We start from the raw sequence: 13,707 nt of genomic DNA, 5'->3' as shown, positions 1-13,707 counted from the left end.
ATCTCACATAATATTTAACATAGAGGTCTGATGAGCAAACTGCATATTGCTCTTGGCATCTTCAATTGAAACATAAATACAATTCATAATATCTCTAAGCATCTATTTTATTAATTGGTACACAAGCAGACTTCAAGGAAAGAGTCTTTAGACATAATAATATATCCTTTTAAGAGTTTGGGGAAAAAAAAAACAATGGCAAACTAGAAGGATCACATACATACACTGATTGATTTATACACTTACATAACATATATTACAACAAAAAAGACCCATCACGATACTCAGATAAACAAAATTATGTTTTGTTTTTCACATATAAACTTTAAGGCAGATTGTTACCACATTTTAGATGTGCCCTACACGGCTACACCTGTTCTCAGAAAAAAGAGTCCGTATAGTGATTATCCTTTTTCCTCTTAAACTCCATCAAGCTTCCATAAGTGCGGTCTGCAACCCCAACATATAGTGCCTCTGTGTCGGGGCTGAACGAGATCCCTGCTATTTCTCCAAACAGATCAATCTCTTGAGACTGTAGAAACCCGGACTCCATGTCAAAGATGTGAACGAAGTCTGCAGGCTCGGCCATGGCCAGAAACCGCCCTCCTGGTGTGAACTTCAGTCCTCTGATGGCTCCCATATTTCCTTTCAAGACAGCGAATGATTCTGATGGATTCCGAATGTCCCAGAGACGGCATGTCGTGTCTTGGTTTCCAGTTGCCAAGATTAGACCATTCGGGTGCCATGCAGATGCAAACGAGTAGTCTTTGTGGCCTTTGAGGCTTGAAATAACCTGCACCATGACCCCAAGTCCAGTTACAACACTTGAATGTAGATGAGAAGAAAAAAGAGGACAATGATAAGCTTTGAAGAAGTTCAACAGCTCAACTCTTAGCTATAGGTCTATACTGTTTCTAGCCTAGGACTGAATGTAGCAGCATTGAGCTTATTGTGAGCTAATAGAGAGCAGTTAGCAGATTATCCTGGCAGAATGTTTTGGGTGTGGATGTTCTAGGTTTTGGTTGGGGCATTTGGTTCAGAGTTGAGACTCTTACATCAACCAAACTCCCTGGTTTGGTGAATCGAATAACAAAAGTATTTTGTTTTAGCTTTTTGTTCTTATCATAAAGCCGTAGGATACTTACTTTTCCAGAATGGGAATCAGAGATCAAACATTCTGTACTGTCCCCGAGTACAGCAAGTAGCTTTCCATCTGGGCTAGCTGAGGTATTCTGCAAGAATAGTAGAGTGTTTCTAGTTAGAGAAATTTGGAAGCTAGAAAATTTAGCTGTTGGTGGAGAATAGCCTGGAACTCACATTGACAGACCAATCGAAAGCAAATTCACTGACACGTGTAAAGCTCTGAGCATCAAACACCCGAATTTTACAGTCATTATTTGCGGTTATAAGCCTTAGTGAGCCACTGCAGTAAAAAGAGAAGACAAGAAACTTCAGGTCGAGTTCAGGATGATACATAAAGCCTCTAGAAATCGCTAATAACTCTCTGGCCCTTTCATACCTTGGACTTCGGTATATATCGACTGTGTTTGTGATGGCATACTCTTCCGTTGATAATCTTGTGCAAAAAGCAACCCCAGGCTGATTTACACACTGGAGGAAGAGAAGAGCAATGCAAGTTAAAGGATATGGATTTGAGGATTATATTATCTACTCGACGAAAAGCAAAGACTATTCGAAGGAAATGTGAACCTTGCAGAGAAGCTCCCCATCAAACCCTCCTAACAGGATCAGATTTTCTTTGACTGTCATGCTGCTAACTTGCACCCTAGAGAGTGGCTCGGAAAACAATCCAGGTAGTTTCTATGAAAAGAATTTTAAAAAATCAAACTAGGAACTAAGATCAATCTGAAAAAACTATTTTTGCTATTTTCCTAGATTCCACACAGCTCTCACCTGAGTGGGGGTAACTGATCTGGCGACATTAACTACTTCTTTCCCTCTCTGGAGTAGAGATGACCAGTGCATGAGTGAATAATTTTGCATAAGATATACATCATGCTTTGATGTCGCCCATACCAAATTCCGAAGCTGTAAAAGGAAGAATATGAAAGGATCAACCAGTGCTATGTAAGCAGAAAACATGAAAACAAGCAGAAAACATGAAAACAAGATTTGCTTGTATATGAATATGAGGTAAGTTAAGTACCAGCCTTGATTACAAATTGACTTTCTGACTTTCTTTTTAATGGACTAGCGTTAGAAACTAAAATGAACAATGGTTTTTTACACAAAAAGAATACATCTATAACCAGATTGAGTCAAACGTCAACCCATATACATGATATGCATTTTTATGAAATGCGGCATGCAGGAACAGAAAAGTTAGTGAATGAAATGAGTAAAGCACCCAAAACTCCTTAAGTTTAACAAATTATATTCATGCAAAGTCGTATGATGTGGTTAAGAAACAAAACTCTATCTGGACACATGGTTACAGGGACTTCTTAAATGCGCAAACATTCTCTTATCATACCCATACCGTTATGCTGCCGGCTGCTCAGACATTACTCCCAACTGCATCAGAAATTGAAATTAGAGGAAAATAACCCTAAATGCCACAAATTATTGAGCAATATGTTTATAAACCATATTCAGATTAAAACAAACACACTGCGGATCTGCAACACAAGATGTGTAAAGTAGAGTGCAGCAATGATCGAGTATATGATTGTTCCAACCCTCACTTTATTTTATACTTGTACATTACAAAAATTTAAGCATGAGAACGTGCTTTAACACTTTAAAGTCCACCATACGAACCCGGCTCTAGTTTCACTATGTAGTTTTTGTTCTATATTGGCTAATAAAGTCACCCTGATGCAGCTCTAATATGATAAAACTTAACTTTAAAAGACTTTTCAAGACTTTTAGTATAGAAAAAGTAGAAATAAAACTATACAAGCATCCGTCGAGAGCTCTGCACAAAAACGGATTAAAGTGAATAGAAAACCTGAGTGCAAGCCTTCCATTTCTAAACAGTAAAGTTAAAAAAAAAAATCAAAGATAAAATGAAAAGAGGATAGTATCACCACGGATGCTGATAGTCATGAACTGTACTCAGACACCAATTTAGTCAACCTGAAGCACATTCTTAGACAAAAGTTATCTGCCCATAGATTATTATAACTCAGATAAACAATGCTACAACTTAAGAAAACCATTTTGCAACTTAAAGATGTACGGATGAGATGCAAAAAAACCTATGCCTTAATTACCTAAACGAAAACTGAACAAAAGGTTAATCCAATAATGATGCAAATGATATGCCTATGAACCTTTAAATTTGAAGAAAGATTCGTCTTTTATACATAGAGGGCCAACAAAATGCTGGTTATGAATCAGAAGATACAAAATCTCTACCTGAAAATGCACAATAGTAGATGCGACAAGCCTTGTATTGAATTGGAAATCGTAAAAGTTCTTTCCTTTTTCAACTTGCCGATGTTCCTGTCAATTGTAACATTTTCACACAGAATAAACTTGATGTATTCTATTCACTAATGAAGAAATCACATGAAGTAAAGTCAGTTCTATGTGTTGTTACACTAACCTTATCGAGCTTTTCCCGAGAACGCGGGGTTAAGATATTGACAAAGTTCTCATACTCTTTCAACCTAGTCTTACGAAACTCGTCTCTAGTGTACTTAAACCCTTCCCACTGAATCCCTTGAACGTCTTTCCCATTTCTTGCCTCTTGAGCTGATGTATCTGTCTCTGTCTTAGTCTGTCACATAAGAAAGTCTTAAGCTTTATCATTCTCTACCACAAAGACCAATAATTATACATCACAAAAGAAGTGCTTACGGTTTCAAAATCATCCTCAAAATCAGAATCAGACAACTCAGAATCAACAACCCTTGTTGTTTTTCCTATGGACTTGTCATCACTGTTGAATTGTTCCATTGACCTATCTACAAGTATAAACACTAGTTCTATCATTTAGATAAGCTTAAATCAACCATGCCCAAAACTTGAGAACACAAGAAGAGAAGTAAGGTGCAAGGAAAACGAGAAATTCTTACATCAGAAGGTGGATCGGCGATGAAGAAAGATCTTATTTAGATCATTCTCAGACAAGGTTCAGGTATTTTCGAGAAAGATGAAGACTTTAGAAGCTGAGAGAGAGAGAGAGAGAGAGAGAGAGCAACTGATTTTGGTAAAGAAAGGTCGAGAAGAAGCAGAGAAGGACCTGGAAAGGAAATTATCAAAGGCAATCAATTTGGGCCCCTATTTGCAAATGTATAAACTAGCAAAGAAAGGGAAAAACTGTTGGGCTTACGGTTTGGCCGACCATCTTGCTTGTAATTAATAGCGTTTTGCATTGTACAGTCTGTACTACTCACTCGGTTCTAATTTAGTTGTCATTCTAGCATTTAATTTTTGTTTCATATTAGTTATCATTTTAGATTTTCAATGCAGATGTTTAATGAATATTCCAATCTTATCTATGCTGTTTTAAAGTTTCAATCAATGAAAAAATTATAAAATATATTAATGAAAGACAAAACATAAAATTTAATAGTTTCCTTAATTTGTGTGTAAAAACCTTAAACGATAGTTAAACTAGAACGGAGGGAGTACTATTTTTGCAATTTAAATCTGTTTTGGAAAGTTTGGGCATTCAATATCATGCATTAAATCAATCTCTATTTATTTTTATGGTCATATACTCCATTTGTCCCTGATAAATTGATGTTTCAACACTATCACACATATTAAGAAAAGTTTAAATTTTATTTGTAAATTAATTTATAATTACTTAGTAGATAGAGAAACCATAAACTAATAGACTAATAGACAAATGACATGTGTCAAAAAAGCATAAAGTAGTATAATTGTTTTAGTTTTTACTCTACAACATCAATTTTTGAGGGACGAAAATAAATCCTAAAACATCAATCTATCAGGGACAGAGGAAAATATTTGATAATAATCGATGCCCTTATTTTTGTTGGCCTCCGTATGTTTTTCCGCCACATCCCATTTTGCATATAGGCCTAAGAACAAATTACATAAAATCAGGATAATAAATGCAATATAAATGATATCCTTAATTGCAATATAAATGACATCCTTATTTGTAGCTCAAAGGCAAATTATTAGAAGACATGATTTAACTTACCTTAAAAACCACCGCTTTGTATACACCTTCCTTTACTATCAATGTCTTCCTTATTACTACTATTAAGACTCATGTTTAATGTGAACAAAATCATCCATTTAAAAAACGGCTCAATTAAATTAGACATCGATCTTCTACTTGGTCACCAAGGATTACATTAACTACTACCTTTTATCACAATACTCTAACACCAGTATATATAATTCTACTTGCTATCATGTCACCTCACATCTTACCACAACAAAATCGCATAGATCTTACAACAAAACCTTCTTCGTGTATATAATGGCAGCTCTTTAATCAATCTTCTACTTGGCTCAATTAGTTAGATTTTTTTTTTCTTTTTTTCTATGTAGGTGGAATATGAAATGAAGAACAAAACTGGAATGAAGGTCAAAGTCTGTTTCTTTGTCTTTTTCTCAACTTCATTTCTTTTTTGTTTCTTCTTAAAATTTTGCAAGTCCAGTTAAATCCAGCAAGTAAAATATGATCCAATAGTAGAGGAAACAATGGCCCAAACAAAGTCATTCCAACAATAACTTAAAAAGGTATTATTCTAATATAATAACGTTTTTAATCCTTTTTCTGGGTCAAAAAAATATATACATAGTTTTAAACTTAAAAATTATACTTATGTTTTAAGTAAAAATTGATTACTAGATGGACAGAAATTAGGTACAAAATTTTGTATATTATTAGATTAATATATACATAAAATAACATAATATCAATCATTTATACACATATTATTAATTCTCATTCATGGTGAAAGATATATAAATTTTGAATATAATTAGACAAAAACTAAGACACAAATTATATTTTAATAGTATATAGATTATATTTATAAAAAAAATCAAAATTTGTCACGCGGTGTACCTCGGATCCTGATCTAGTCTACTCTTAACTTTTTAGAGATTGTTACAAAATCAAACAATTGAAATATATTATAATTTGTGTTAAAATATAAATTCCATGCTATTTCACAACTATGAATTTTAATTTTAGTTATATTTTATAAAATATATTATTGTTAATATTTGTAAATGGCTCTTAAATAAATGAAGTTCTGTATTTGTTTTTTGAACAATGCCTTCAGATCTCAAAGTAGTCTTTTCTCATGGATAAATGCATGGTAGCATAGGCAAAAACTGGAATTAATTTTAAGAAAGTTAATCACTACATAAATACAGAAGTCCCAATGTCCCATAAAAAACCATGACTGTTGTGTATAAGAAGATGTTCCAAAACATTTATCTATATATACATTTTTTAAGTACATTTTGTGTTCTACCCTTTGAAACAATCCGACCCGTTTTTTCAATAAATATAATATATAATTAAGCATCACATACTACTTAATTAAACCATCCTAAACCACAACTCATCATTAAACCAGCAATAACTATCATGCACAGCGGAAACATATCAATAATACAATACAAAGATATTTTCAATACAATAACATTCATAACCATTCTATCCAACAACCTAACATAACTCTAACCAATGTTCCAACATAAACAATATATCCAACAACACACAAACGAGACCCTAGATCATCCTCCTCCTGATCACCATGATCCCACGTCACATACCTGCACACTACAAACAACAACTGAGATGTGTAAGTAGTATCACAAATACTTAGTGAGGCAATCCTCCCATCTACTAGGCTATACACACAAGCAACTGAGAAACCAATGTTTAACAATTAACAACCAAACACAAACAAACCAGGAAAGCAAACATTAGCCGCTGCTGAACAGATTGGTGTCGACCGACACTACCTAAGTGTCGATCGACACTCCACCTTTGGTGTCGACCGACACCTACTTGGTGTCGATCGACACCGACTCTGCAACGCGTTCTACACGAAGCCAAAAGTTGAAGATCCGCTTCCCAAATCCTCCAAATCGTCTGAAACTCATCCAAAACTCCTGGAAACTCATGGAAACCAATATCCAACCACAAAAACACAAGAATACAACACAAACAACCACATAACAAGCAAAACAATCTCAGGCTTAGATCAGCCATGGTCATGCACTCACCTCTTTTACAGAAAGTTCTGACCCAACAACGACGAATCCAACCCTTAGAAGCCTTCTCCTTTGTTCCTAGTACAAGATCTTCACTCCATAATAACATATATCTCAATCTAAGCCAAAAATCTCCCAGAATCCTCCAAACTCTCAACAACACTTTTCTCCCTCTAACTCTCTCTAAACAGCGACAAAACACTTCCCCAAAACTGATAACAGGATTTTCACCCAGGGTATCAATTCCCTATGCAGTTGTAGTACAAAGGGTTATCAATCCAAATGGTTGTTATGCTAGCAGATAAGATATGATCAGAACAACGCAAGTCAAGCCAAGCAATAGTGGGGGTTTTCTAACAACCTAAAGTAAGCAAAAGTAAATAAAAGAACAAGAACCACACGACCTAAGTACTCGATGCAAGCATTCGGGTACAGGATCGGGTGGGAAGATCGGATTAAAAAGACAAGGATGAACAACTCAAAGGTATACACGAAGCTGGTGATCGTGTACCAGTTCGGGTAAGGGGTCGAGTTATAGATAAAAACTAAACAATCAAGATGCGAAAGCTCCTAAGGATGGGGTAATCGACTCATAAGTGCTCCTGATTAAATTGGGATGTCCTACATGCCTCAAGCAAATATTCCCTAGACAATGAATCTCTAAACCTTGCTACAACACTCTCGTGATAGAAACAATCAACCTTAGTCACTCCCCTACCCAACTCTCGTTGGAGAAACATGACTAAGCAGACATTAAAATCCGATTCATTATTGTCAATAAACTCCTTACACATCTAATCTCTTAGGCTAAGTGAGTAAATCTCTAGCATTGATTGATTCAAGCATTTCAACAACATCTCTCGATGGCAAAACACCCTAGATCTAATCTCAACCTCTCGGTCTGAAAATAGCATTAAGAACACCAATCTAAAAACGAATTTCTATAAAATAAACATTCAAGCTAAGACATCCTAACCGATCAAGAACACTTATTTATCTATTCCATCCTTAGAAACCTTGATTCACTACTCAGATCTCATGGTAAAAGGCATAAAAACACAAATGAATGAAAATTGCATTGTATTGAAAATAAGATAAAAGTAATAGAATACAGAATCGAAACTGAAAAGAATAGCAAAATAAATAAAATCGAATCCTAACAAAGTGGAAAAAGTGTTAGAATCGCTTTCTCTCTCTCTCAGAAGTTCTCGCTCTCTGTGTTTGAGTGTCTGCGGTGAAGTGGAAACCCATTTAACCTAGCTGCTCAGTTCTGCCCGAGGGTCTGCTCGAGGCAGTGCACGAGGTTCAAGTCGGGTAGTTCCTCGGGTAGGGCTTCGGGTTGTAATTCCTGTTCTTAGATCTTCATTGATCGGGTTGAGGTTCAGATTGTTCTTCTTGCACGATCACTCCTTCGGGTACATGCTTGGGTTTTACCTCATTCTTCAATATTTTGGGATCCAAAATGCACAAATCCAACAATGCAGCACTCTAAATGGCTTAAATACAAATTCCTACGGTTAAGGACCTAAAAATGCTAATGTTAGCATATATATAATGCAAAATAAGGACAAAAAAGGGTGTCTAAAACATTTAAATTAGAGAGTTATCAAAAATCCTTTTCGTCGACTTCCTCTTTAAATATATCGGTTAAGATCTTCAATTGAACCAAACCGAGCCAAAACGACAATTCAAATCACCCTGGTCAAACCAAAATTGATGGTGTCGATCGACACCCACTCCCCAAATCTCCAATTTGGTTCACAGATGTTACAATTCTCCCCCACCAATAAAAGATTCGTCCTCGAATCTGCAAAACACCGCTACTCGACCACAAAACTCATCCAACCATCGTCGCAACGGTTCACACCACCCAACCATCCGGTCTACCGCAACCAAGACACCACTCGTCCAAACAACCCTGACCCCACTGGTCCACACAAATCAGACCCCACCGGTCAAATCAGACCAGAATCTACCAGTCAACTCAAACCAGATTATCCGAACCATCACAACTCTGCCCCCCCCCGGGCCAGCATAAACCTGACCCTCCCGGTTAACCAACAGAAACCCCGAGATTGAATCCCCATCAACCCCAAGATCCGTATCCGATCACAATAGAAAATCTGAGATTGAACCCCCATCAATCTCCTAAATCCACATATAGTCACTAAACTTATCCCCATTTCCTTGACACTTTTGCCTCCAACTCATCCGCTCTAAGGTCGCAACCTTCAAGCCATACTGATCACACTCTCAGACCCTCCGTCGTCGAGCCATACCGTCTCGGTACCAGCAGAACCCCTATCTCTTCTGCCACTCTCAGGACCGCAGCCCCTCGAGCTATCGGTATCTAGGGAACCCCCCGTCCCCTCAGGAGAACCCCATCTCCTCATGAGTTGTTCAGGACCCCCCGCCCTTATAGCAAACGGTCATAATGCCTATAAGCTTTTCACCAACCGGGACCACCCCCCGTAATCCGCGTAGAACATCTCAATGTCCTACCAACACCATACTCTCTCCTAGAATATCACCACTGCCATGGCCATCACTACAAACATCCCCAAACACTTTGGTGTTCACACACACCCTTTCCAAAAATAGACAAGTTCTAACTATTCATAGAACTTTCTATTTGTTTGCAAATGCACTTTCCATAAATAGGTAAGCTTTAACTATTCATAAAACTTCCTATTTTTAGAACCCTCATATTCTCTTAACACCGTGACACCACCAATCAAAACAAAGTCCTTGAGAACTGATCATCTCAACTGTGACAACTCTCCAGGTCAACCTCTAAAAATTCCCACCACTCCGGCATTTCACATCCCCTTTTTCAAAAATAGACAAGTCCTAACTATTCATAGAACTTTCAATTTTTAGAAACTTCCAATTTATGGCAACTTTCCATTTATAGAACTCTCGAGTTATTTCCTTTTCCACAAGATCCACAATTCACAAAAACTAAAGAACTCCCTTTTTATTAAAACCTCAAATGCAATAATCGTTTACAACTCCAAACGAAAATACATAACTGAAATATAAAGAATCAGAAGCTAAACTAAACTCCAGGTTGTGCACCTGGTCCTCCCTTCGGCTGTGCCACAACCTCCATCATCTGCCTCCACTTAGAACAGAAATGCCCCTCCTCCCCATAATGATAACATGATCGACGATATTTCTGTGGATCACATTTCTTGGGACAGTCCGCCAACCTATGATCCCTGCTTCCACATCTGAAGCACCCTCACCCACCTTGCCGCATACCTAACGTGTCTTCTGGCTTCCTCTTTTGTCTCTGCGCTGGCTTACTGCCTTTGACGGGAACAATCTTCTCCGGTTTCTCCTCTATCCGAAATGTTGGGTTAACCACCACGACCTGCTCCCTCAGGTCCTCCTCGATCTCAGCTGTAGTCTCCACTAGCTCTGCCCTCGTAGCGTAACTCCTCCCTCTGCAGTGGAACCTCAAGTCCTCACGAAGCGCCCTCTAAACCTCCTGATCCAAGCCTCCTCGGACTCCATCGCTCGACCCCCATAAGACAGAAGTCGATTGAACTCTAAGTTCAGCTCTCGCACTGACCGAGTCCCCTGAGATAACTGAAGGAACTTCACCTCCAACCGGTCTAACACCTCCCTAGGAAAATACTTGTGGTTTAATTCCTTCACGAAGTCAGCCTAAGTTATCTCACTCTGCACTCTCCTCGCAGCCACTGACCTCCACCACAACTGAGCATCACCAATCAGGTTGTGGACCCCTATATCCACCCAAAACTCAGTAGGACATCTGTGAGACAGGAAGTTACGTTCCACTCTTGTCCTCCACGCATCCGCGACAAAAGGATCCGTACCACCCGAAAACCGCTCAATATCAATGTCACGCATCTCCCTTAGCATAGACACATAACAACCATGAGCTCTCACATCCGCAGCCACTGGCTGCCGCTCCTCCGCCACCACTAGTGGCACTACCTGAGCCTGAGCCAAACCCACTCCCGGTATCCGCTCCAACAGTTGTGTTAACAAGCCCGCCAGATCAACACCTCCTACAGGGGCTCCACCTCGTGGGACTCCCACACCCAGAACCCTAGCATCACCGGCCACTCGAGCACTAACACCGCCCACACCGACCCCCTTGGCGCCTACGGTCCTATCAGTACCACCACCAGCCAGATTCGTAGACCCCTCTTGGAAGTCCTGGGAGTCGCCAACACCCTCAGCTGTCGAACTCTGCTCAACAAACCCACTAAATGCTGGAACTGTGCCCCTACCACGACCACGACCGCGTCCCCGACCATGTCTGCATCCACAACCAACAACAGCTCCACCTTTAACCATCTACACTACCCAGAACAGAAGGCTAAACACACAATTTAAAACCGCACACAAAGCACACATCTTACCGTGGAATCTCATTGAATACTCGAAGAGGATGATACTAGGACTCCATACCACAAACAAATTGACTAACTACTCATAGAAATTTCCATCACACAACAACATGCATCCAATAACAGGAAAATAGTTCAACCAATTAAATTCTCTAACCGCTCTAAACCATCCATTAACCCGTCCTAGAACCGTAAAGGCTCTGATACCAAACTGAAACAACCCGACCCATTTTTTTAATAATAAATATAATATTTAATTAAGCATCCTATACTACTTAATTAAACTATCCCAAACCACAACTATCCCAAATATGAAGTCCTATCGAACATGGCAAAGTAAAAGAGCTGGGATCCTCCAATTTCTCCTTGATTCATAGTTGAGGATCTAAGCACACTCCACTCCTCAATATTGCATTCCCAATTTATTTTACAGCTTCCTTAACCTCAATCTCCAGCTGAGCTGTCTCCTTGATGATTTCCTCTCGAAGTTCGTGTGGTGGCAAGAGCTTAGGAGGTGGAGCTTTTCGCTTGGCCATACGCTCTGCAAGCGCCTCTAATTGGATGTCAAGAGCAGCTCTGAACCTTTCATCTAATTCCCCTTCCTCTGCTGCAAGCAGTTGAGGTTGATCTGTCATCTGAACATCTACCCGATGTGTCATCTGATCACCATCATTGGGTGTGTCATCGGGTTCTGTCTCAGGTGGTTCTTCGGTTTGTTATTCTCGAACCAGTGCTCGATCATCAACTCGATCAGTCTCCTCGGGTGAAGGCTCGAGTTCATACTCAGATATGTAGTATTGGGACTCATTCATCCCATAATGACCCATATCCTCCTCATCTTGAACATCACTGTCCTCCGTGAGGTAGTCCTCATAATCATCATCAAGGAAGATGGCTTGGGCAGTGGCATAATCCTTTGCGTTCTGAATAGCTTTACCCGGAAGCTAGTTGATTTTTGGAGGTGGTTGGTTGTTGTGGTGGCCCTCCAGGTACCTCAGCTTAGTGTTGAGGGAATCATACTTGGCATTCAAGTCATTATATCCAGAAACGATCTTGTTGCTCATTTCCGCGAACCATTTTGCATTGTCCATAGCAGCCGGTGCTTGGTTTTGTATCATCTGCTGAATTAGGCCGCGTAGGTCAGCTTCTTGGGATTGGTTCTGTGGGCCTTGTTGTTGTTGGAATCCAGATGGTGCAATTGGTTGGTGGTAGTTACCGGAATACTGCTGCTTAGGAGCATAGCCTTGATTGTATTAGACAAAAGGCTTTTGCTGGACCTGGTTCCCTTGATTTGCTGATGGGTAGATTTGGTCTTGAGGATTGGCAACATTTGGGTTATGGTAGGACAGATTCGGATTTGGTTTGTAGATGTTGTACCCTTTGTTGTAACATCCTTGGTTGTTGATGTAGTTCACATCCTCTAGCTGAGCATTCTCCCCATCTTGTTGCAGAAACTGCTCTTCCTCTGAGATTGCATGGACATGCTGCTGCTGCTGGAGGAGCTTATCTAGCTTGTCATTGAGGGCTTTCATGTCCCTCTTGTACTTGGCCTCTTCCTCTCCAGTAGATCGCACAGTGCGATCATATTTCTCACTGTAATGCCCATCAGATTGAGCCAAGTTCTCCACTAGATCCCAACCTTCATCGACATCCTTGTGTAGGAAGTTACCATTGCTTGCGGTGTCCAGCAACATCCTGATCTTAGGGACTACACCTCAGTACAAAGTACTTAGCAATGATGCATTGCTGAATCCATGATGAGGGCATCTGCTTGTGTATCCCTTCAAATGTTCCTAAGCTTCACTGAACGTCTCATTGTTCTTCTGAACAAAGCTGGAGATCTCATTTCGCAGACTTGCGGTTCTAGAGTTGGAGAAGAATTTGGCTAGAAATGCCTTCTTGCATGCTTCCCAGGTGGTGATGGACTCCTTGGGGAGTGATTTCTCAAAGATGTGTGCCTTGTCTCCCAAGGAAAATGGGAAAAGCCGGAGTTTGAATTCATCTTCACTAACTCCATTGATCTTGGTTAGGCTACAAAGCCTATCAAACTCATCCAGATGGTCCAATGGGTCCTCCATTGGCAATCCATGAAACTTGTTGCTTTGTATCATCTAGATGAGACTACTCTTTATCTCAA

The 13,707-nt window shown here is 39.4% G+C and overlaps 1 protein-coding gene and 1 non-coding gene across 21 annotated transcripts; one reads left to right on the top strand and one right to left on the bottom strand.

Moving 5' to 3' along the window:
* Nucleotides 1-131: 131 nt before the first annotated feature.
* LOC104789432 (putative WD repeat-containing protein C2A9.03) lies at nucleotides 132-4,298 on the bottom strand. 20 transcript variants are annotated; one of them, XM_087495600.1, is made up of 12 exons: nucleotides 4,044-4,233; nucleotides 3,826-3,932; nucleotides 3,572-3,745; nucleotides 3,382-3,468; nucleotides 3,051-3,099; nucleotides 2,501-2,535; nucleotides 1,915-2,049; nucleotides 1,711-1,821; nucleotides 1,520-1,611; nucleotides 1,318-1,423; nucleotides 1,146-1,232; nucleotides 132-793 (listed from the first exon to the last, which is right to left on the bottom strand). In XM_087495600.1, the coding sequence occupies exons 7-12, from the start codon at nucleotides 2,002-2,004 to the stop codon at nucleotides 380-382; spliced, it is 900 nt and encodes a 299-aa protein (XP_087351726.1). In that variant the 5' UTR covers nucleotides 2,005-2,049; nucleotides 2,501-2,535; nucleotides 3,051-3,099; nucleotides 3,382-3,468; nucleotides 3,572-3,745; nucleotides 3,826-3,932; nucleotides 4,044-4,233; the 3' UTR covers nucleotides 132-379. The 20 variants fall into 20 exon arrangements, with proteins under 20 accessions (XP_087351726.1, XP_087351729.1, XP_087351724.1 ...); XM_087495603.1 differs by lacking the exon at nucleotides 3,051-3,099 and having other exon boundaries at nucleotides 2,495-2,535; nucleotides 3,826-3,953; XM_087495598.1 differs by lacking the exon at nucleotides 3,051-3,099 and having other exon boundaries at nucleotides 2,495-2,535.
* A 9,021-nt stretch (nucleotides 4,299-13,319) lies between these two features.
* On the top strand, nucleotides 13,320-13,426 carry LOC147924380 (small nucleolar RNA R71). Its single transcript, XR_015587873.1, has one exon. It is a non-coding gene; the product is annotated as a small nucleolar RNA R71 (small nucleolar RNA).
* The last annotated feature ends 281 nt before the right edge of the window (nucleotides 13,427-13,707 follow it).

Source organism: Camelina sativa, chromosome 17, assembly GCF_030686135.1.
Source record: "Camelina sativa cultivar CO46 ecotype springtype chromosome 17, ASM3068613v1".
In the NCBI taxonomy this organism is placed as follows: Eukaryota; Viridiplantae; Streptophyta; class Magnoliopsida; order Brassicales; family Brassicaceae; genus Camelina; species Camelina sativa.
This window is presented reverse-complemented; position numbering and strand designations above follow the sequence as displayed.